Source organism: Malania oleifera, chromosome 12, assembly GCF_029873635.1.
Source record: "Malania oleifera isolate guangnan ecotype guangnan chromosome 12, ASM2987363v1, whole genome shotgun sequence".
NCBI lineage: Eukaryota > Viridiplantae > Streptophyta > Magnoliopsida > Santalales > Ximeniaceae > Malania > Malania oleifera.
In genome coordinates this window covers 69,994,461-70,017,754 of record NC_080428.1, presented here as the reverse complement: position 1 = coordinate 70,017,754, position 23,294 = coordinate 69,994,461, and the positions used below count along the sequence as shown (strand labels likewise).

At 34.4% G+C, this 23,294-nt stretch overlaps 1 protein-coding gene across 1 annotated transcript in view; it reads left to right on the top strand.

The window, feature by feature from the left end:
- Positions 1-461: 461 nt before the first annotated feature.
- LOC131144547 (alpha-amylase 3, chloroplastic) overlaps positions 462-23,294 on the top strand; it is a 33,037-nt gene continuing 10,204 nt past the window's right edge. Inside the window, exons 1-11 of the mRNA XM_058093249.1 lie at positions 462-840; positions 1,080-1,210; positions 1,425-1,479; positions 1,567-1,689; positions 1,851-1,971; positions 2,648-3,003; positions 10,588-11,228; positions 13,904-14,093; positions 19,535-19,641; positions 21,688-21,937; positions 22,904-23,026. Coding sequence (XP_057949232.1) covers positions 487-840; positions 1,080-1,210; positions 1,425-1,479; positions 1,567-1,689; positions 1,851-1,971; positions 2,648-3,003; positions 10,588-11,228; positions 13,904-14,093; positions 19,535-19,641; positions 21,688-21,937; positions 22,904-23,026 — 2,451 coding nt within the window. The 5' untranslated portion in view covers positions 462-486. The remainder of the gene's footprint in view (positions 841-1,079; positions 1,211-1,424; positions 1,480-1,566; positions 1,690-1,850; positions 1,972-2,647; positions 3,004-10,587; positions 11,229-13,903; positions 14,094-19,534; positions 19,642-21,687; positions 21,938-22,903; positions 23,027-23,294) is intronic.

The window sequence follows — 23,294 nt, the reverse complement described above, 5'->3', positions numbered from 1 at the left end:
ATTAAAAAGTAAATCAGTACGATAGATTAATTATGATAAAAAATTGAAGAAAAACATTAAAATTAAAATTAGTTTAAAATAATGCGTCGGGATTGTAATAATAGTGGAACCATCGTAAAGATGGTTAAGAATTATCAAAATTATAAATATTTAAAATTATTATTCATGAAAATGTTAGACTATTTATTAAAAAAATATATATTGTGTTTACAAGTATATATTTCAGATTTTAAATTAAAATTTATATTAAATTTCATCTAAATTAATACAAATTCAAATTAAACACTTCTTATAAACTTAATTCGGATTATTTCATAATAATTACAAATAGAAAAACCCAGTTGTCAAACATCATGAAATATGGGAAGTTACTGTTATTTTGGAAACTTTAGGGGGGAATTTCGCAATTTGAAGTTAAAATGAAAAGCGAAAAAGAACTTTCAGGTTGCAACCTAAAAAATAACTAAAAATATGTGAACTCTATAAATGTCTGCAAACACGCCCTCTCTCTCTCTCTCTCTCTCTCTCTCCACTGCTCCGTCAACCTTCTCACCGGTTAAACAAATGTCGACTGTTTGTCTCTACCCTCTCTTCCATTGCTGCATCAGTGAAAACCCTAGATTGCAAAGGATTTCCCCCATTACTGTCCGGAGGAAGACCGGGCCATCTTCTTTGAAGTGTGCTCCCAAGCCGCTCTCCCTTGGCGGGAGCTTCTGCAATTTCAAGCTTCCTTCGCTTCGCACCGTCAGAGCCAGCTCCACCGACACGGCTATCGCGAAGACTTCTGAATCTGCGGATGTCTACTTCAAGGAAACTTTTCTATTGAAACAAACGGAAAGAGTTTGATCTCTATCACTTCTTTTGTGATATTTTAATTTGATTTGATTTTTTTCCTGACGTTTTCTATTTCCAATTTCTGTTTGGATTCTAAGAGATGTCGAGTTTTGAATTTCAGTTCTGGAAACAGAAGCAGCCGAGAATACAAGACTCGAAATTTTGTTTTCTTTTATTCTCCGCAACTGAAAGAAGAGTTCGGTTTGGATGCAGTTGGATATTTACTAATTGATTTGTAATTGTAGGCGGAGGGTAAAATATTTATAAGATTTGATCGCGGGAAAGGTAAACAGAATTGGCAGCTCTCCGTCGGATGTAACCTTCCGGGGAAATGGGTTCTTCACTGGGGTGTTTCCTACATAGACGACGTCGGCAGGTGCTTACTGTTTTCCGATCATGTTTTAATTTCTGAAAATTTGATTGGTTACTAATACGAACAAACCCACAATTTAAGCTAAACATTTGAGTTTTCATTTTTGATTATCCAGGATATATCATATATGTTTCTTTAATTTTGTTATACTGTTGAATCGAAGGGACCAGCCATGATTTTCTCACGATATTCTAAAGTTTGTTTATAATATTTTTAGTGAATGGGATCAACCTCCTGCAGAAATGAGACCTTCTGGTTCCATCGCCATTAAGGTATGGGATCAATAATTTGATGCCTGAGCTGTTCAGTTTGGTTTATAACTCCTCTGCAAGTATCACATGCACTTTTTTTTTCCCCAGGACTATGCAATAGAGACTCCCTTGAAGAAATCATCTGCCACTGTGGAAGGAGATACATTATATGAAGTGAAAATAGATTTTAATCCCAACAGTGCAATTACAGCTATAAATTTTGTTTTGAAGGTTCTGGTTTTCAATACTTGGCTATTGAGATGGCTGGTTCTTTTTGTTAGTTATGTTGGCTCTTTGATAGTAAATCAGCAATAAATCTTTGGTATGACTGTTTTCCCTTTCTGCTCTCTCTCTCTCTCTCTCTCTCTCTCTCGGGGGCCTTGGCGCTGCAGGATGAAGAAACTGGAGCTTGGTATCAGCACAGAGGGAGAGATTTCAAGGTGCCTCTGATGCAGTATCTTCGTGAAGATAGCAATATTGTTGGAGCAAAAAAAGGCTTTGGGATATTTCCAGGTCTTTATATTCATATGTGATGTGTATTTCACACTTTAATTTATTTATATCACATTTTAATGCTGTAAGGTTGTCCAGTTTGCTTTAATTTGTGTTTAGTTTGGTTTTTGGTGCTGATGGTCTGGGACTTATCTTTTTAATCAAATATCCGAAACCTACTTGAGTCCAATTATTCTACTTGTTGTCAGTGGTCATAAATTTTTAAAAAAGCAGGATGTTTTCTGAATAAGTTCCACACCTTGGAATAACTTGCAGCGTGAATGATGGTTATATTTGTAAACATGATTTAATTTTAAGATGCCTTGTGTACGCATGAAGTCCGCATTACTGTCTTTATCTTGAATCTGGAACCTTGTCAAACGAAGGCAACACCACTTAAGAATTGATCTGGGAGGTTTTGGCCATGGATGGGTGCTTGTTACTTGTTAGGATCTCCTGTCAATTTCTGTTCAGCAGCCATTCTGCATGGGGGCTGACTGAATGAACTTAACATAGCAATGATATTTAGACTGAATCTGGAATAGGATGTAGGAAAAGTTCATTTGCTGTCCTAAGCAGTTGTTCACATTTGTCAGAACTTATTTTGTGTGACAGACACTTTCCGCAAAGATGAATTTTTCTTTCTCTTAAATTTATGTGCTGAATTGACTCGCGTCTTCCTCTATTCCTATTCCAGGGGCTTTGGGACATCTGTCTCACATGCTTCGTAAAACAGAAGGATCTCAATCTATAGAGAGAGAAGTCAGTACTGAACCCATAGATTCTCATAAACCCAGTAGGGGTCTTGAAGGGTTTTATGAAGAGCTAGCTATAGTAAAAGAAGTTCCTCTTGACAACTCACTGAGTGTTTCTGTCAGGAAATGTCCTGAGGCTGCCAAGAATATTCTATACTTAGAAACTGATATACCTGGAGATGTTGTTGTTCACTGGGGAGTTTGCAGAGATAATGATAAAAAATGGGAAGTTCCAGCTGCTCCATATCCACCAGGGACGAGAGAATTCAAGAAGAAGGCTTTGCGGACTTTATTACAGGTATAACTAAATATATAAATGTTTGCTTAAGTTTCATCCATTTCCAGGGAATGAAACTAAAGGAATGAAACTGTTGCTGGTACTTTGGTGTTGTTCTAAGTGTCAATTATATACTTGTTTATTGAATTGGGATATTTTTTTTTCTTCTCTCTGTTTGCAAATCAATATATAGCTAAATTTTTTTGTTGCACTCTTTTGTTGGGGTAAAGGATCCATGTTACCAACTTCAAATAGTTGGGACAAAGTCTTAGTTATTATTGTCATTGTCATTTGTAAGACTTGGTACTATTTGGGGCGCCTTGCATAGGAAATGTGCTAGTTCAAAATGTTTTACTTTTTGGCTCTTCACCTATCCAAAAAACTAAGATTTGGCACATTTGTTGTCCATGGTATTCCAGTTAGTTGAGACAAGACTTAGTTATTGTTATTGTTACTTGTGTGAATGGCATATTCCTATGCATCGCACAATTGCAATTATCTACTTGAACATTGCAGAGTTTTATGATGAATGATGAGAGTGCAAGCTTGTGGTATTCATATCCCTGGTGGAGAAACTTGGATCTCCACAGGGAGTTTCTTTCCTCGAATTAATAAAAAATAAGCTCGTGTTTTAGATAAGCATCCTTCATGATGTATAAACATATTTGTGTCTGTTGGTAAATAATTTATTATCTTATATTTGTCTGTTTTTGGTGAATGATCTTATTTTCCAAACAATTAAACAAATAGGATCTTGTACCAATCATGCACTTCAGTTATGAGTACATTGTCTGTGGGTGTAAAGCTATTGCAATGAATCCCCTATATTTTAAACATTCCAAATATTTTATGAAGTCATAAAATATTTTTTGAACATTTCGTTAGTGAAGCTAAATATAGATCATTTAATAGTTTGTATGATAGATTAGATTCAAAAGAAGGGGAAAGAGATATATATTAACTTGCTAAAGTTAGAGAAAAGAAGAGTAAGGACTTAGGAAATGTAAAATGTATAAAAAGTGAGGATGATATTGTCTTGGTTAAGGACGAAGACGTTAAATAAAGATGACGAAGTTATTTTAGCAAGTTGTTTAATGAAAACCAAATAGGAGGCTTAAACTTAGATTTGACAAATGAGGAAAAGACTAGAAATATGAGATTTATTCGCAAAGTTAGAGTTAGCGAAGTTAAGTTTGCATTAAAAAAGGTGAAAAATGGGAAAACTATAGGACTGGATAACATCCCAATTGAAGTTTGGAAATGTTTAGGTGATAATGAAATTATATGATTGACTAATTTATTCAATAAAATTATAAAAACTAAGATATTGCCAGATGAATGGAGGAAAAACACTTTAATACCTATATATAAAAATAAAGGAGATATTCAAAATTGTAATAACTATCGTGGAATTAAACTTATGAGTCATACGATGAAATTATAGGAAAGGGTAGTTGAACAAAGATTAAGGTTAGAAATGAAGGTCTGAGAAAATCAATTTGATTTTATGCCTAAGAGATCTACCACAAAAGCTATTTATCTTTTAAGAAGATTAATGGAAAAGTTTAGGGAAAAAAGAGGGACTTGCATATGATATTTATTGACCTAGAGAAAGCACATGATAGGATACCTAGGGAAGTTTTATGGTGGGTTTTAGTAAAAAAGGGTATATGTAGTAGGTATACTGATGTCATTAAGGATATGTACGATGGAGTAATGATTAGTGTAAGGACTATAGATGGAGAAACTAGAGAATTTTCAGTCACCATAGGTGTACATCAAGGATCTGCTTTGAGCCCTTATCTTTTTGCTTTAGTGATGGACCAAATGACTAAGATTATTCAAAATGAGGTTCCATGGTGTATGTTGTTTGCAGATGATATTGTATTAATTGATGAAACTAGGAGCGGTGTAGAGGCTGAGTTAGAATTATGGAGAGAAGCTTTGGAATCTAGAGACTTTAAGATAAGTAGAAATAAGACACAATATATGAAATGTAATTTCAGTAATGGTAGGAGGAATATTGGAGATAAAGTTAAAACTTGATGATGAAGAAATAAATAACACTTGTAGATTTTGATATCTTGTATCTATTACGCAAGCTGAAGGAGAAATTGAAGATGGTGTAATGCATAGAGTTAAAGTAGGTTGGGTAAAATGGAGAAATGCTTCAAGTGTACTTTGTGATCATAGAATACCTTTAAAATTAAAATGAAAATTTTATAGGATGGCTATAATACCAGCTATGCTATATGGATCAGAATGTTGGACTATGCTATATGGATCAGAATGTTGGACGACGAAAAAACAGAATATCCAAAAAGTAAAAGTTGGCAAGATGAGAATACTTAGATGGATGAGTAGTATAACACTGAAAGATAAATTAAGGAATGAACATATTCACAGTAAGTTAGTGTTAAAATGTGGAAAAGAAAACTGAATATTCCACACTCATATGAAAATATTACATTCCCTTTAAATAGATGATAATTCTCATTTAATTACTATGGATATTTACAACTTACTGAAAATATCCTATTTAAAATGGGAAGCAGTAAAATATGAAAAACTATTTACGGAATCGGATAACAAGCTAGCCAAATCCTCTAGGATTGTGGAACCAAAAATAGCTAACAAATAAACTGATTTGTTAGCTGTAAATCTCCTAAAGATCAGCCTCTAATAAAGGCTGACAGATATCTAATAATTCTAACTGATTTGTTATCTATAAATCTCCTAAAAATCAGCCTCTAATAAAGGCTAACAGATATCTAATAATTCTACAATTAGGTGTAGGTCCTATAGAAGATAAGATAAGGGAGGGACGACTCATATAGTATGGACACTTGCAACGTAGGCCACATAATACGCCAATGAGGAAGAGTGAGTTAGTTATTGTGGGGGGCTGTAGAAGAGGTAGGGGTAGACCTAAAATAACTTGGAAGGAGATAGTGAGTTAGGATTTAATAGCCCTAAATCTATCAAAAGAAATGGTCCATGATCGCATAAATTGGCGGATAATGATTCATATAGCCGACCCTACCTAGTAGGACTTAAGGCTTCATTTTGTTGTTGTTGTATAAAAATTCAAATGCTACATGTATCATGAATAACCTTGTCCACAAACCACACCATGCAATTCCAAAATTCACAAACACCAATACCAAACATATGCAGAATCTCCAAATGCAAATTGATGACAAATATTATCAATTCAACAATAAACGTAGAACTTTTATATTGTTTATCGCTACAAATATCCATCAAATTATTTGTTTTCAAAACTCAATGTTTTAGAACTAGAAAAGTAGGATATGAAATGCGCACACATGTAAACACACATAAGCGCACAAACATATCATCAAATGCCAGTTCAAGTAAATTTTATTATCTTAACAACAAAATAGAGAGCAGAAACTTATTATCAATTCAACAATAAACGTAGAACTTTTATATTGTTAATCGCCACAAATATCCATCAAATTATTTGTTTTCAAAACTCAATGTTTTAGAACTAGAAAAGTAGATAGAAATGCGCACTCATGTAAACACACATAAGCGCACAAACATATCATCAAATGCAGTTCAAGTAAATTTTATTATCTTAACAACAAAACAGAGAGCAGAAACTTATTTATTCTTAATGAGACATAGCAAAACAATGACTTCTAACCAAATACAAGATCCAATCAAATAAAATTTTTACTTGATCAGAAGTATGCTTTACTGTTACTCTTACACTAAACGTCCAAATAAAGCATCTAATAATCTGAATATCTTCTAACATTTTATTTTTTTTGACAAAGTAGATATCATTGCATATCAATAAGGTATATATATTTAAATATTGCAGGTACATGCATAGTTTTTTATCACTTGAAGATGTTCAAAGTTCAATTATATGTGCAAGCATTAGTAGATCACATAGTGTGGGCAGAACTGAGATAAAAAGATTATACATGAACCGTAATTTCAGAGAGAGGGGAAAGGGATATGAAATTTACATCTACATTTGGAAACTCAACACTTTGGAACTTCTATACAACTAAGATTTCTGATTGGAATAAATTAAACCTGCAAAAAGAGCTATACATTTTGTTAGTATTTGAACTTTTATAAATAGTAATGAAGGTAATGCACATGATGCCACCCAAAAGTACATCCACAATCTGATTGCCACAGCACTTACCCAGTGTCACGAGCCAGCTTATTCAGGGGATTATGCTTGCCTGTGATCGCTTGTATTGTGTGCATGGGAAGGGTTACCATCATGTAAATAGTAGTATATGTTTTGTTCATTGATTGTGTCAATGCCTTGGTATAAAATGGGAGTATGACTCCTCGGTTAGTTTTATGTTTCCTAATGCCACAGCTAAAATATCATAGAAAGCTCTTTAGGGGAGGGTGAGTGTTCATTAGTCATTGTAAAACTCACTGGCATTTGTAAACGTATTCAGCCTACTTGGGTTCCTTGCTATACACATGTTGCCTATGGAGATTGTTGTTCGGTGAATTACGTTGCTTCAATGTTTACCGTGTGATTCTCATTTGCTTACATTACTGCTTATTGCTTCCACTTACCTTGCATGTTGAGAATGTGTTCTTGTGGTTAACCGCAGTATATTTTGGCTGATTAGTTAAGCGACAGTGCTTTAGTGAGTGCTGCACAGCCCCTCACAAGGTGTGAAGTCTTCAGCCCATGACACTTAGCCAGCTCATGTGTCCTCTCGTTCCAACTTTAATCCAAAAACTGAACAGGTATAAGAAACTTGCAAAAAAATAAACCTTCAGAGTGAATTTCAAATTGTATTACTATCAGGACTTGCATTAGACAGTTACTAAAGATAATTCACATGACGCCACCCTAGAGTACACTTTTAATCTTACTGCCACGACACTAACCCGGTCTGAACCTCTCTACTCTACTTTAATCCTAAAAGTTAACCGGTATAAGAAAAACTGCTGTACCTGATGCAACACACAGGACTGTAATGCATGAAGTAGGTTATGCTCAACCAGTGTCTTGGAATTATATTTGTATCCTTCAACTACTTTTCCTGGATCCAAATATCTAGAGTAGGTTACCCAAGCAAATTAAAGCCACTTGTCCATTGCAGTACCTTGTGCTATGTGCAGGACATTTTCTTTGTAGATTATGTAGTTGAGAGTGGCATATATTGAACTGATTAGACACAAACTTAAGCTAGAAACTGTATTCTGTGTGCAAAAAAATCTGGGAATTAGATTGCCTTAACAGTACCTCGTTGGATCTAAATCTCAGAAGTGGCTTACCCAAATCAAAATAAAAATATCCCTCGGTAACTACATTAGCTTGTAATTTTTTGACAAATTTATGTCTCTTTTAAGCAAAATATGAGAGGAGATAATCAGTGAAATATTAACACTACATAACTGTGGTACTAACTTAAAAAGAAATGACATACTGTTCAAAAGTGACACAATTGTAATAGATTTTCTTTGGGACACTCCGCATCTTTGCCCCTACCTAGCTGCAGATCTTGGGCTGAGGCAGGTGATCGCCCCCCAACCTCCAAAAATTTTTAATATTATTATAATTTTTTTAAAACAAAAAGTTCTTTACTGTTATACTGCTGCCTCTCTAAATTTTTTGGGCCATTTACACATTTATTAAGATTGAGCAGCCCAATAGAAATGTATCCTAATAAAAAAAATTGAGTTTCATGCCTTGGAAGTTTAATGTATGCTGTGTTCTTCTAGGCCTAAGGACTAAGTCATGAGCTAAGAATATAAGTATCCACAAAAGATGTTTAAAATATTCTTTGCCTTTTATGTTACGTAAAATATTAAATCGGTCTCAATATATTAAAAATACAGTTCGCTTTAACTTCTCATTTTCCTGAACTTTAATACTTTAACCTAAATTACAATAAGTCATTTTAATAAAATTTTTACTTATTTCTCTTCAAAGATTGGATCTTAGAGATGGGCTCTAATATTGGTAATGATATATGTATATTTTAATAGCATGTTTGTTCTATACTTCTATGTAATTTCCCTTTAATGAACCTGTTTTATTTATTTATGTTTATTGTATATAAATGTGAATTTTTTGTATAGTACATCATTCATTTTAATTTTGTAATTCAATGACTTCCTATATTTTTTTATCTAAAAAATAGATGTTGAATCAACAATTTCTTCAGGATGGAGTGTTTGCAAAATATTGAAGTTGAATATTTAAGTATAAAAATTAATAGTATGAAGATATTTAAGGCTTCTATAATATTATTAATACTTTTAATAAATAAGATTTAAGACTAAAAAGCAATGATAAAAGTATAAAACATTAGACATCATAATTTTTGGCAAGTTCACTCTTGCCCCCACTCACAAAATCCTGGATCCACCATTGCCTCTACTCACAAACAAAATAACAATGGCTACATAATTTATTCATGACATATTCCTAAAGCAGAGCAATGCATTCTAAAATATAATGCAAAGAATAAATGTTTGCGCAAAAAATTACTTACAGTAGCTTATTTTATGGAGTTGGGTGAGCCACTTGACCCAATTTTCTGTTTGGTTGGGTATTTGATTTCTCCCCCCTTTTTCAAGTTATGATGCAAACATGCAAAGTCTCGGTTTAGCATTCTTATTGTAATGCCTACATTACATGTTCGTTCATTTGTTTAATGCTTTATTTTGCATACCTGTACTGATGTATCTGGTTGTGTAACTTAAAATTAATTTTTGTTGCTGTTTTTATGGCTTTATATGTCCAAATGTTGACTGTCATTTTCAAGTTGCCACTCAATCACTCGTACTCCTGCATTTTATTTGTTTTCCATTTTAATAATGTTGATTAATGGTCTTCTTGCCACTTTTGGGTTTTATTATTTCACTTAAAAAATCCCCCAAAAATAAACTTTATTTTTATTTGACTTCCAGCAATTTTGCTACAATCAAGGTCTAGATTCTGCAATTCGAGGCCCAATGGGAAAATTTTCCTTCAAAATATATTGAGTACAAATATGTAGCATGTCTGCAATGAAATTAAACTTAAGAAACATGCTGTTGAGTTCAATTTAAGGAGGAGAACATGGTTGAGATTTGTCTTTCGAAGTGCTGTCGTTGAATACACAACTGGTTATTAAAATAGACAATATAGCAGGCACTTGGCTTGCATTAACCAAGTAATGCAAGAATGAAACCAATAATCTAAAATTGATGTAACAATCCAATTCAAAATAGTTGAATCTGAATCCCCTTCCCAGAATGAAACCAAAAATTAAAATCAAAGAAGAAGAAGAAGAAAAAGAAAAGGATTAAAGAGAAAAAGAAGGTGCCTTATGGGTTTTTGGCCGGGAAAGACAGCAACTTAGATGGATGCAAACCACGAGAGATGGAAAACAGGGATGCACTGCAAGAAGACAGAGGGTGAGGGATGTTTGAAAAGAGGGGAGTGCGCAGCTTATTTTGAAATTGCTAAACTTCTGCTTTGCTTTTCAAACAATTTGGATTGGTTCTTGTGTTTACTCAATTATGATTTGATGTTGGTCAAGAATGGGTTTTTTGTCCCTTCATTTTATTTGTCAGTAACTTGGCCATTTTGTTTTGCAGCCTAAAGAAGGTGGGCGTGGATCTTGGGGATCATTTACTTTGGATGGGGAACTCACTGGATTTCTTTTTGTGCTTAAGATAAATGAAAACACATGGTTGAAAAATATGGGAAATGACTTCTACATTCCCTTGTCTAGTTCAAGTAGCTTGCAGACTCAACCTAGACAGGGTCAATCTGAGAAAACTGCGGGACCAGTGCAAGTAGCTAGCCGTACTACATTTACAGACGGGATCATCCATGAGATAAGGAATTTGGTAAGTGACATTGCCTCTGAAAAGATTCGAAAAACAAAATCGAAAGAAGCTCAAGAAAGCATTCTTCAGGAAATTGAGAAGTTGGCTGCAGAAGCTTACAGTATTTTTAGAAGTGTTACTCCAACTTTTACCGAAGATACTGTTGTGGAAACCGAAGCAGTGAAGCCCCCTGCAAAAGTGTCTTCAGGGACAGGCTCTGGGTTTGAAATACTATGCCAAGGATTTAACTGGGAATCTCATAAATCCGGAAGATGGTACTTAGAGCTCAATGAAAAAGCTGCAGAGCTATCTTCACTTGGTTTCACTATTATTTGGTTACCACCACCTACAGAATCTGTGTCACCAGAAGGGTACATGCCAAAGGATTTATATAATCTAAATTCCAGGTACTAATCTTCATTTTATGTGATGATTATGTAATTTTTTTAATCCGATAATAGTTCAGCTTTGGCTACTTCATTGCAGCTTATGCTTGCAAGGATTATTTTCTTTTTTTCTATGTCTTCATATCTTTCTGTGGCGTTTGGTTCATGGGATCCTTCCGGATTCCCGTAAATGTGATGGCCATAGCATGTTTATTTTGGGGCCAGAAAGTGACATGGTGGAAAGTCACATTCCCTTTATAATGCAAATCAAACAAAAATACTTCCACATCTCATTCTCGGAAGCAGAATTCCTGGAATATGTTGTCCTAGATGACATCTAGCAAAACAACACCTTATTTTAAAATTTATTACCTATGCCCTGCATGCATGTTATATGTGTATTGTTAAATAACTTAAGTCAACTGTTTGATTGCTTGACTTGTTGGGCTTGAGAATATGTTGTATGGTATTATAGTTACCAAGAAACATGATACATATCTGTTCCAGAATACTGAATCTAGAGATCCAATGTTTTAATTCAACAATTTCCACGACATATTTTTATTAGTTGAATTGGACAACTATCACATTATAATTCTATTTTTAGTTATTATTCTCTTCAACGTTTAGAAACACCTCAACATCCTATCCAGAATATACAAGTGCTTTTACATGTTTTTGCCAGTATATCTATTAGTATAACCCTAATGTACTGCATTTTAGAGCATGTGCTACACCATGATCCTGTTCATGTTAACTGGAAGGTTCTGCATTCTAGGCAACATCGATATGCTTCATCATTAGTTCACTGGCTCATCAATTCATTCTCCTTATGAACAGTACATTATAAAAAAAAATGTTCTCTGTATGAAGATTAACTATTTATACTTCCTTGTTCTTCCAAAATCACATGCATTGTTCCTATTGGCGCATCGTATGGCTAATGTTTGAAAGCTCTCTCTTTTTTGTTTGTTAAATGCATTACAGGTATTGAAATTTATTTTGGTTATCCCTTTTGGCATTTTCTTTATTAAATGTGGCGATGATTGCACATCATACTTGTCTTGTGGGTAATTAGTGTGCCTTTGTAGAAAAAATATTTTTAAACCATTTCTTTTATTTTCTGTTCAGATTAGAATTTTTTCCCTTTGTGAAAAAAATAAAAAATATCATTTTGTCGCGGTGTAGGGCCCTTCTTAGACGAGGAAGCAAGAAGAACATGGGTTGAGGTAGTGAAAAAAAGATTTAATGAAATTGTTTTAACAAAAATGGTTTTCTTTAATATTTTTAAATGGAGAAAAAAAATTGATGGAGCACATCTGAAATTGTAAAGATGAAGTTTAATAGAACATTTTGGGATTTTTTTCTTTTGTTTGTTGTGGAGTTTAAACTTTACATGATCAACATTGTTAACTAAGATGGCTGCTATTAAAAAAGGAAAAAAAAAACATTGTTAACTGAGATGAGTCATCTCAAAGTTTTTAAAGGAGACAAGTAACATCATTATTATTGTGGATACAAATGGCACCCAAGAAAAGGGAGGGGGTATGAATTGGGTGGTAAAAATTGTCTTGTTTAAATAATGAATAGATGAGATTATGCGACCATTCAATTAAACCATAAGAAGCAAGGTTATGAAATTAAACAATCAAACTACAAGAAGAGAGGCGCACATAAATTTATAGTGGTTAGTCAATTGTGATCTACATCCATTCCCCAAGCAAACTTGCTTAAGAATTTTTATTAGTTCAATCCATTGATTACACGGAGAATCACTCAGTCAGTACAACTCATCATTTTCACAAATTCTCTCTCTTGGCTTCCAGCCAAAGTTAGTGCAATTTGCACTCAGGACACCCAACCCCCTTGGGGACACTACCCTAATTATAAAAAGGAAAGTACAATTAATCAAGTGGTTCTTTTCTAGCTCACTTCAAGAATATTCTTGTTCAAAATCAGTGAGACTAGACAGACTTATGATAGTCTCTCAAACTATTTGGAAGATATTAGAATTATGCTCAATCAAAACAGAGATGCAATATAAATAAAGCTCTTGCAGTGTAGAATCAGAGAATGCCTTGCTCAAAGTACGTATCCTGCTCTCTGCATAAGCTGGACGATTTCAACTATATATTTATATATTAAGCATGATCAACATTTGAACAACAGCTGGCCTTAAGTTAATGCCCAACGGACAGAATTCTTGATAATCGAATCATCAGCTCAACCTGCTTTCGTGACAACTAAATTTCGATGAATAATCTTGAGTTGCAAGAGAATTTAGAAGTGAACAATTCAAATGAGCTGTGTTTTAATGTTAAATTTATAGAAAATGCAATAAAACATATTTAATCCAAGAGATAATCATGATTATTGCTTCAATAATCATTTGCCAAATAATTACTGATAACCAGAAGATATTTTTCCAATATAACTCATTGAAATTTCTGGTGAGTCATCTATCAATGTTTCTTATGAAGCACATCAATCACAACTTCTATCACTATTCCTATCAACACTTCTATCACAGCATCTATCCCAGCTCCTATTAATGTTTCTATCACAGCTTTTTATGAAGCTTATCATCCAATAATTTCAATATTAACACTAGTGTTTTGGAAATCATCAAAACAAACTCATATGCACACGAGGTATTTCAACACTATTAACACATGTTATGGCATGATACATATCAGATATGGAAATATAGATGAATTGAAGGTTCTTGTTAAGAGATTACATGAAGCTGGTTTGAAAGTCCTCGGAGATGCCGTCTTGAATCACCGCTGTGCGCACTATCAAAATCAGAATGGTGTTTGGAATATTTTTGGTGGCCGTTTAAATTGGGATGATCGTGCAGTTGTTGCGGATGATCCACACTTCCAGGTTTAAGATTTTTCTTTTGGTAGTCTAGTACAGCACTAGGTTTCATAGAATTATCATGGATATTAACCTAAGCAGCATTTTAGATAGTTACTTGATTTGGAGCTTAGGATATTTGTACTGCTAATTTTAACTTATATTGCCACGCATTTGTGTTTTGCTTCTGCATCCCTCATGTAACCGGAAAACTGTCAATGCCTTTGGTTTTGCTTTGCTGTTTAACTAATACTCATATATGTTTATCAAAATTGCTTTGTCTCTATTGTTGTAAGCCAAGCTTGTAGTGGGGCATTTCCCCCAATGATTACCCTGATGCAAAACTGTACAACAAAAACAACGACAACAAACTACCAACCTATAAGTTCACATTGATCGGGTCAGCCATATGGATCTTTTTCCATTCTACATGGTCTCTGGCAATATTGCCAGAAAGTTGGACCGCTGTGATGTCCTTATGCAGTCCAAGTTATTCTATGTCTATCCCTGGTTATCAGATGCAAAACTGCAAGTAGCATATTTGGATATCAAGGTGGATGAGCATACAAAGACATCATGTATCAATGCACACATTTGATGGTGAGATACTTGTTTGTTTTTTTGGATAGAAAAAAAAAATGAAATTTTGTATAATGAGAAAGAAAGTTCAAGGAGCATAAGAAATCCTCCTTCGAAGAAAAAGAGGAAAAAGAAAAAATTATAGTTAGAATAACACAGCCATCGCTGTAAATCCTAAAAGCACCCCCTTACAACCAGCTGCACCAAAGCCAAAAGAAGAATCCCATCCTAGAGCTTAGAACATGTCATCTTCTTCTTCATAAAGTTATGATCATTCCATTCCAACCAAATATCCCACAAGGCAGCAAAAACCCCACACCTGTAAATGGAAATTGCCAACAAATCCTCTGCCAATTCCAGACAAACCCAACTCTCTCCAAACAAGCTAAGCAACTTATTCCAAACACTCCAAGAGAAAGAACAATGCATAAGTAGATGAGAATCTGAATGGTCAAAACGGAATAGTAGAGACATCTGGAGATAGAGCCTTAGAAGGCCCCTTACTCTGCAACATATTGCTGGTATTAACTCTATTAAGAACCACAACTGAATAAAATCCTTAATCTGAGCTGGACTTTGGCCGTCTAAATACTATGATGAAGTGGAGAAGATATGTTTTCATGAAGCAAATACTTTTGTTTGTGATGAAACTGTATGTTGGCAACATGGGGAACATGAACTTCAGTTTTGGAATGCCTAGGTTTATCATTTTTAAGATGATTTTGTGACTCATGGAGTAGACTTATCACTGAAAGCACATTCTTCTTGGCTAGGACCCTAGAATTATATATTAGTACTCCAACTTCAGACGGTGCTTGTAATCTCAATTGGTGTAATTTTTAACTACTTAGGCTTAATTTGAATTGTTGGCTCCCAATCTATTAACTTAAGCTTTTGGGTAAAGTGGTAGTCTACCATATTATCCAGAACAATGGTTACTGAGTGGTTCTGGGTTCGGTTCTATTTGCTTGCTAATGTAGGTCTGTTAAAAACTATCTTATTCCTTATAATAGGTCTTATTCATTGTTTGTTTGTGTAACGCCCTGAACCCTTAAACCTGCGTCCGGCGCGTTATATTGGATAAAATCCTTGATAATCCATAATTAACATAACATACGCAGCGGAAAACATAAATAAAATCTCTATATAACACAATATCAGAGTTTACTAATTTCTATCTATAATCAAAAGTATCCATCCAACATCTGCATTCCCATATATACATACATCTCCAAAAGCATTTCAGTATTTTCACAACTATCCTGTTCTCAACAGGATTAAAACATAAAAACTTAAAACATAAATATTTACATTTTCCCAAAGTGTTTTGAAAATATACCCTTTCTCTTTAAGTCCCTCAAAATGTTAAATACCCTCGAGCTCCCTAAGCTCGACCTTGAGGATGTCCTGAAAAAGAAATAATCATATTCGGGTGAGACACATCTTAGTAAGGGAAGAAATATACATATTAAAACAGCGTGTGGCCAACATGAGATAGATAGATATCATTTTTATTTCATTTGCAAATCATCATATAATATTGAAATCGTTTTCTGAACCTAAACAATCACATGCAAATATTTAACTCACGAGATTACCCAAGGATAGGGGTGATTACCCGCCCATACAAGTAGCACCCCTCTGCTCTGATACTTAGGTAATCCTAAGGTTACAATTAAAACATATCAGAGCACTCATCTTACTCAGTAAGCCCTCAAGTGGTAGATTAATCTCGTACTCACACAGTTCAACAATAGTTTACCGGCAAAGGCCCTAAGGATAGGGAATCCTACCCGCCCATACAAGTAGGTTCCCTCTGCCCTAGTGTGTTATGTAGCTACTGCCACATCTGAAGCTACTAGTGCACTCGCCTTACTCAGCAAGCCCTCAGGCGAAGAGTATGCCTCGTCCAATCATAACATGTTCTACATATATACATACTTCTATTATCATAATACATCATTCTGTTCTGTCATTATACATTCATGCACATTCATTCTTGTTCATAACTTAACTTTACATTTCGTTTCACTTTAAGTGACTTTTTCCCATTTACATCATTTGCCTTTGTCATTTCATTTCATTGCCATTTCATTAGTCATTTCATTGCATAACATTTCATTTCATTACTTCGTACTATAGCTAGTCTTTAGCCATTATCAGTTAGTCTACGTAGAAACGTGCTAAATCTGCTAACACAGCTCCTTTTAGCTGTCATCAGTTAGTCTATACAGAAGTGTGCTAGATCTGCTAACATGACTCTCTTTTAGCTGTCTTACATTTACATGGTTGCATTTAACATACACAGGCAACATTGTCCATATCATATTTTATTCTCATTATTTTACTTACTTAGTCTGCATCTCATACATTTAACATATAATTTGCACAGATTCTCATGCCACACAATTTAACAATAAAATTCATATATATTTCTCATAAAATAAGCCAACCCACATTTAACATTTACATGCTCAAAATACACTTCATTTCTTACATAATTCTTTAGAAATTTGCTTTTACTTTCGTTTGTTTATTTTTACACATACATAACTATATCGACAATCCTAAGCTTAGAAAACATAAGTTTCATGGTTGGCATTTTAAACCCACATAAAAAAAAATATATATACATAAATAACACATGTTCATTTATAATTTATGAAAAACCTGATTTAATATATAAATTTCTCCCTTACCTTGTTTCTTGAACTACGCCAACAGGGATCTCGAAAAGATGCCTATGGCGTTCATCCGGATCCTGAAATTAAATTCTTAGTTCCAATAAATTATTCTTGAATAAAATATTATTTTAAAAATTTCTAGGCTCATAAATTCTAAATAATTAAATATATCCTTAAATATAACCAAATTACCAAATTTTTCAAATTAATTAATTCATTTCCCCAAAATATTACCCATCTAGCCTTCCCTAGACTCCACACACCTCAAATTAACATTTAAACTAATATTTAATATTCCCACTTAATTTTCTAAATTATGCCTGCGGGGCCCAAAATTATACCCGCGGCGCTTACCCAAGCCCTGATTCAAAAACCCTAATTTCATTTAAATTATTCTTAAATAACGTACTATTTAAATATTTTTTAGGGTCAAAATTTTCAATTTACAGTTATACCCGCATATTTAACTAATTTGCCAAAATTTTCAAATCCCACTCTCACTTTGGAGTAGGGCTTAGAAAATCCTAATTGAAAAATTACCTACGTCAAAATGACGACGACGACGACTAGGACCATGTGGTGGTACCCGTTCGCCGATTTAACGGCAGATTTAAAGTAAAATTGAGAAAATGGGGAAAAATTACCTTTCCCCAGGAGTAGTGCCTAAGTTGTTCTCACGACCAATCTGCTCCAGTAGAAATGTCAGCAGCGGAACCAGGAATCCAACGGCACCTTCCGTTTCCCGATCCGCTGCAAATTTACCGAGAAATTGAGAGAGACGGAGACGGAGACGGAAGTGGCTGCGACTGGCAGGAAAGAAATTTCAGGGGGGTGGGGGGCGTGCGCTGCTTCTCTGCTTCTTCTTTCTTCTCTTCTTATCTTCAGTGAAAGTAACTTTACATATATATATATATATATATATATATATTACATTACTTTAACTTTTATATATACATATATATATTATATTACTTTAACTTTTATATATATATATATATATATATATATTATATTACTTTAACTTATATATTTATATATATATTAACTTACTTATATATATATATATCTTATTTTAATTATTATATTTTTTTAAATCCAATGTAAAAATATTTAATTTAACAACTAATAATTTAGTTACTTAATTTAATTTAATTTTAATTTTTTTTAATTTTTTTAAATTTTTTTTCCACGTCATTCCTTTTATTTATTTGTTTGTTATTTTATTTATTTATTTTTTTCTAAATTATTTTAATCCTTTTAAATTTCCGGGTCTTTACAGTTTGTCTCTCCACGGGCAGTCAGGCTGTGCGTGAAGGATTGTTAAGGCTTGCTGTACATTGTTGGCCAACAACTTAATAGCTTAATATTTTAGGTCAAATGGTGACTGAAGATTAGCCTTTTGGCTGGCTGATCCATCTTTTCCTTACTTGATGTGGCTTAATAGCTGAAAACTTGAAATTTCTGAATAGAATACATGACACTATAAAGTAGAACTTCCAGCTTTGCTAGTTTTGAGTTTACATTAGCTTCTTTTTATATTATCCTCGTCTCTATCAGCCTCTTAAACAAGGACTACTCTTTAGTAAAAACAATGGTCAATAGAGCTGTGTTTCTTATCTTTAAAGGTAATGACGATGTCATTCTTGATGCTAATTTGTTTTCCTGGAATATTAAACATAAAATTTAGTAAGAGGGAAACACGCTCAGGTCCTGAATACTATCTGTTGATATAATTTTCAGTGAGTTGTTTCCCAGGAAAAAAACCTTAATGTTCTTGGGCCTCAGAAACAATAAAAACAACAGCATCAATCAATTATCTTGCATGGCTAGTGGTTGTTGTAGCAGAACTAGTTGTAATAGCAGCTGATATCAAGAATACCATGAAATCAACAGAACTGGCACAATATGTATTCCTGTTGTGGGAAGCTTTTAAGTACAGCTATGACAGCAGAATGACTAGACTTGCTTGGAAGACTTGCTGGAGTTGTAGTGGTTGCTTGGATTTTTTCAGTTTATGCTTATGTATGCTGTTTGTATCACGCCACTTGGTGCTTTCTACTTTTATCTGCTTAATAGATCCAACCTTGATACTTTCAGGAATGCCTTCCAGATTAGGAAATGATACATGCATGATCCCAACCATGGAAATATGTTACTTCATATTTGCGTTTTGGATGTGTAAAATACCTTCTTTTTGTCATACAGGGTCGAGGCAACAAGAGTAGCGGAGATAATTTTCATGCTGCTCCAAATATTGATCATTCCCAAGACTTTGTGAGGAAGGATGTCAAGGAATGGTTACGCTGGTTGAGGTTGATAATCTACACTTTCCACTTTTATCTTTGAGGGTATCTGATAATTTTATTTCCTTTCTATTGGTAGACATCAAATATATTTATGTTAAAATAAAAAATGGAAATGTGCATAGAGGATGATTGACTGAATCAGCCAATTTTATGGCCGTAATAGTCACATTGGCATTATCAGCTGAGCCCTTATCTGTTGAAGCCATAACAACAGCACCTAATATGGCACAGAACACAAAATATGGAGAACAGTGGCAACACAGAGCTGCACAAAACAGTACAAACCTAAACAGCAGGTCTTAGGGCAGGCCACAGGCCAAACCAGCAGTAAACAGCACACACAGACTGAATCAGGTGGAAACAGAGTAGTCTATAGTGCTATACATGGCAAGCATATACCAGCATTTGGGAGAAGCTGCAACATAGAGCACGAAAGCGTTGATGAGGAGCCATGGCCACAACAGAGCAGCAGCAAGGAACCAGGGACTACAGCAACTAAACATGATTCTTCAAAGAGCAAAGATGGATAGATGACCCACAGCAGCAGGAAGAACCAGGAGAAATAATAAGACACACAAACTGGACAGACAACCAGCTGAAGTGCAGCCTACTGGATCAACCAGCTCACGGTCAGTAATTGCTGCACTCTGAACCTGCTACAACAGGCTGTGATACAACCTGAGCAGATCACCAACGGAAGGGCAGCATGCTTCTCAACAACCACAGCAAGTACAGGCTACAAATGGCAATGACAGCCCTCCAAACAAGGCACAACAGGCAGCACATCCGGGATCTTTGATGGGCAGTTCATGAATAGTAGTGATGGGCAGTAGTTATGAAAGAGAGATCTTTGAACAGTATGGATGAATGATACTCATGATTCATGAACAATTAATGAACAGTAGTTATGAGCAGTAGATAGTGTGGAAAAGAGGTGCGTCCAGAGGGAGAGAGAGATCTGTGAACAGTATTGATAATTATTACCCATGAACAGTGTATGAATAGTAGTGGTGGACAGTAGTTATGAGCAGTAAGAAGAAAGTGAAGAAAAGAGGTGTGTCCAGAGAGAGAACGAAGGAGTTGACTGATGGAGAGAGAGGGTGTGCATTTCCCACACTATTCGTAGGTTTTATTAAAATATTTCCCATGACTAACATACTCTGTATACAGTAATGTAAATGACATAAACCATAACCTGCTGCCTGTAGGAACCCTTTACAATATTTTTGTTCATTTGCATGTATCTTCCAGTTGATACCTTCAACTTCAAGTTTATCTTCTCATTTCTCAAAGCATGTCAATAACTTGTTTGAGAGAATGTTTTGGTTGGAACTTACCAGTCCATGTTTTGATTCGAACTCACAAGCCCCTTTTGTTCTGCATGTGGAGCAAACTTTGAAGCAACTTTAGTGAGCTAGGCGTTTTTGGCTCCTTGCTGGACAGCCTGCTGGCTGTGTCTATTGTGAGTTCTGTGTACACCTGTTTTTGTAACACATTTCTACATGGTTAAGTTGGTCATAATCCCTAGATTTATATGATGTGGTGCTGCCAGCAGGAAAAAAAAAAAAAAATTAATCAGTTTTTTATTTTGTTGATTTAAAATAAGCAATTGTTACCCTATTTTATATGCTTACTTTTGAAATGGGCCATGAATCTTTGTTGACATGTATGGTAGGGAATTTGCACCTAGATATGCACATATATTTGCATTAAAGTTGTGCTTCCTCTTTCATTTTACTCCGGTTTGTCTTTGTTCTGATATATGGGATTTTGTTCTGTTATTTATTTCTTGTTTGCTTGTTTTTGCAAGAATAATTTTGATATTTAATCTTTCATTCCAAGCTTTTCATTTTTAGTAATTTATATCTTTCTACCTCATCTTAATTTGATGCGACTTCCATATTTGTGCTTTTAAAATTCAGTGGAGCCTTATTTCTTATTCTTGTTCTATTTATGTGCATTTTCATTGTTTCCTACCTTATTTTTGTTATCCTTGGATAATATAATATTGAAATTCAGTTGTATCATGTGATTTTATTATATGGTCTGCAGGAAAGAAATTGGATATGATGGATGGAGGCTTGATTTTGTTCGAGGTTTTTGGGGTGGTTATGTCAAGGACTACATAGATGCAAGTGAACCTTACTTTGCTGTAGGCGAGTATTGGGATTCTCTCAGCTATACGTATGGTGAAATGGATCACAATCAGGATGCCCATAGGCAGAGAATTATTGACTGGATTAATGCTACTAGTGGAACTGCTGGTGCATTTGATGTCACGACAAAAGGGATTCTTCATTCTGTAAGCGTACACCTGGATGATTCTTGTATACTTGAATGCACTATGTGAATTGATTCTGTTCATTGTTTTCTGCATAGCATAAAAGTTTGTCGTTCTATTATATTCCTGATAGCATCTAAATGATAACAATGACATGAATAACTGCATCATAATTTCCAATTTCAATTTTTGGAAATTTCGGAAATTCCCCAACTTGTGGTAATTACATGATGCCTGTAGTTATTCCACAAATTTTCTTCTTGTTTGCCATGAAAGTTGAATTGCTTGTGAGATGGTATATATATGTAAAATATTATAATGTGTCAAAGGAACCTGCTGTTGCTAGTATGTTTCATGAATGACGACAGCCTCAATTCTTTGTGAACAAGTCAAGAAGCCTGTTGGAAATTTTAAATGTGTGGTTATTGTTGTGCAAATCTCAGCAATTGCTTTTGTATGGCAGAACATGGATGCACATCTCAGTAAATTTTTGACATATCAATGGAAGAGGGTTTTAATAGTATTTTGAATTTTCTAAATTTTGTTGATATTTTTATATTTACAATTGGATGGGATCTTTCATGTATGCTTGATGTGAAGCTCCTTTTCGTCATGAGGCTGCCTCACTCTGTATTCTTCTTTATTCGTTGACACCTTTTCTCCTTTTCCCGATCTAAAACAAATCTCAGTATTTTCATTTATATATTAATTTGATGAATCATGTTAATATGTTTGAGAATTTTACTGGCCTGTATGGTTTTTTTTTTTTTTTGGAATTTTGGTTGGACAATGTTTCAGATTATCCTTGAATGGTAAAGAGCATTGCAAATGTGAAAAGTCTACTGCCCTCACAATGCTCTTGCATTGGCAACACCCTCCCCAGCACCATTTTAAATGCATATATGAAATTGATGTTTATTTTTAATTTTAATTGAAAGCTAGATTGGAGTTTATATTCTGCTTACAAGGTAATATTCTCTTGCATAGACACTGGAAAGGTGTGAATATTGGCGATTATCAGACCAGAAGGGAAAACCTCCAGGGGTTGTTGGTTGGTGGCCATCTCGTGCTGTTACGTTTATAGAGAATCATGATACCGGTTCTACTCAGGTCAGAATCTTTTCCATTTTCTATCCCCCATAATTTTTCTGCCATTTTGTTGATTGACATTCAAATAGTTGGAAGAAAGTTCAAGTTGAGACAATGAAAGTGGCATATTAGATATTTAGATATTGTGCCATTTCCTGTTACATTAAAAGTACAATAAATTTGTTTGGTATATTACACCAGCAATACATTAAACTTTTGTTCTGGTCAACCCCGTCTTGTTTCAGAAACTAAATTCACTACTAGACCATGACATTTGCTAAGCAGTCCC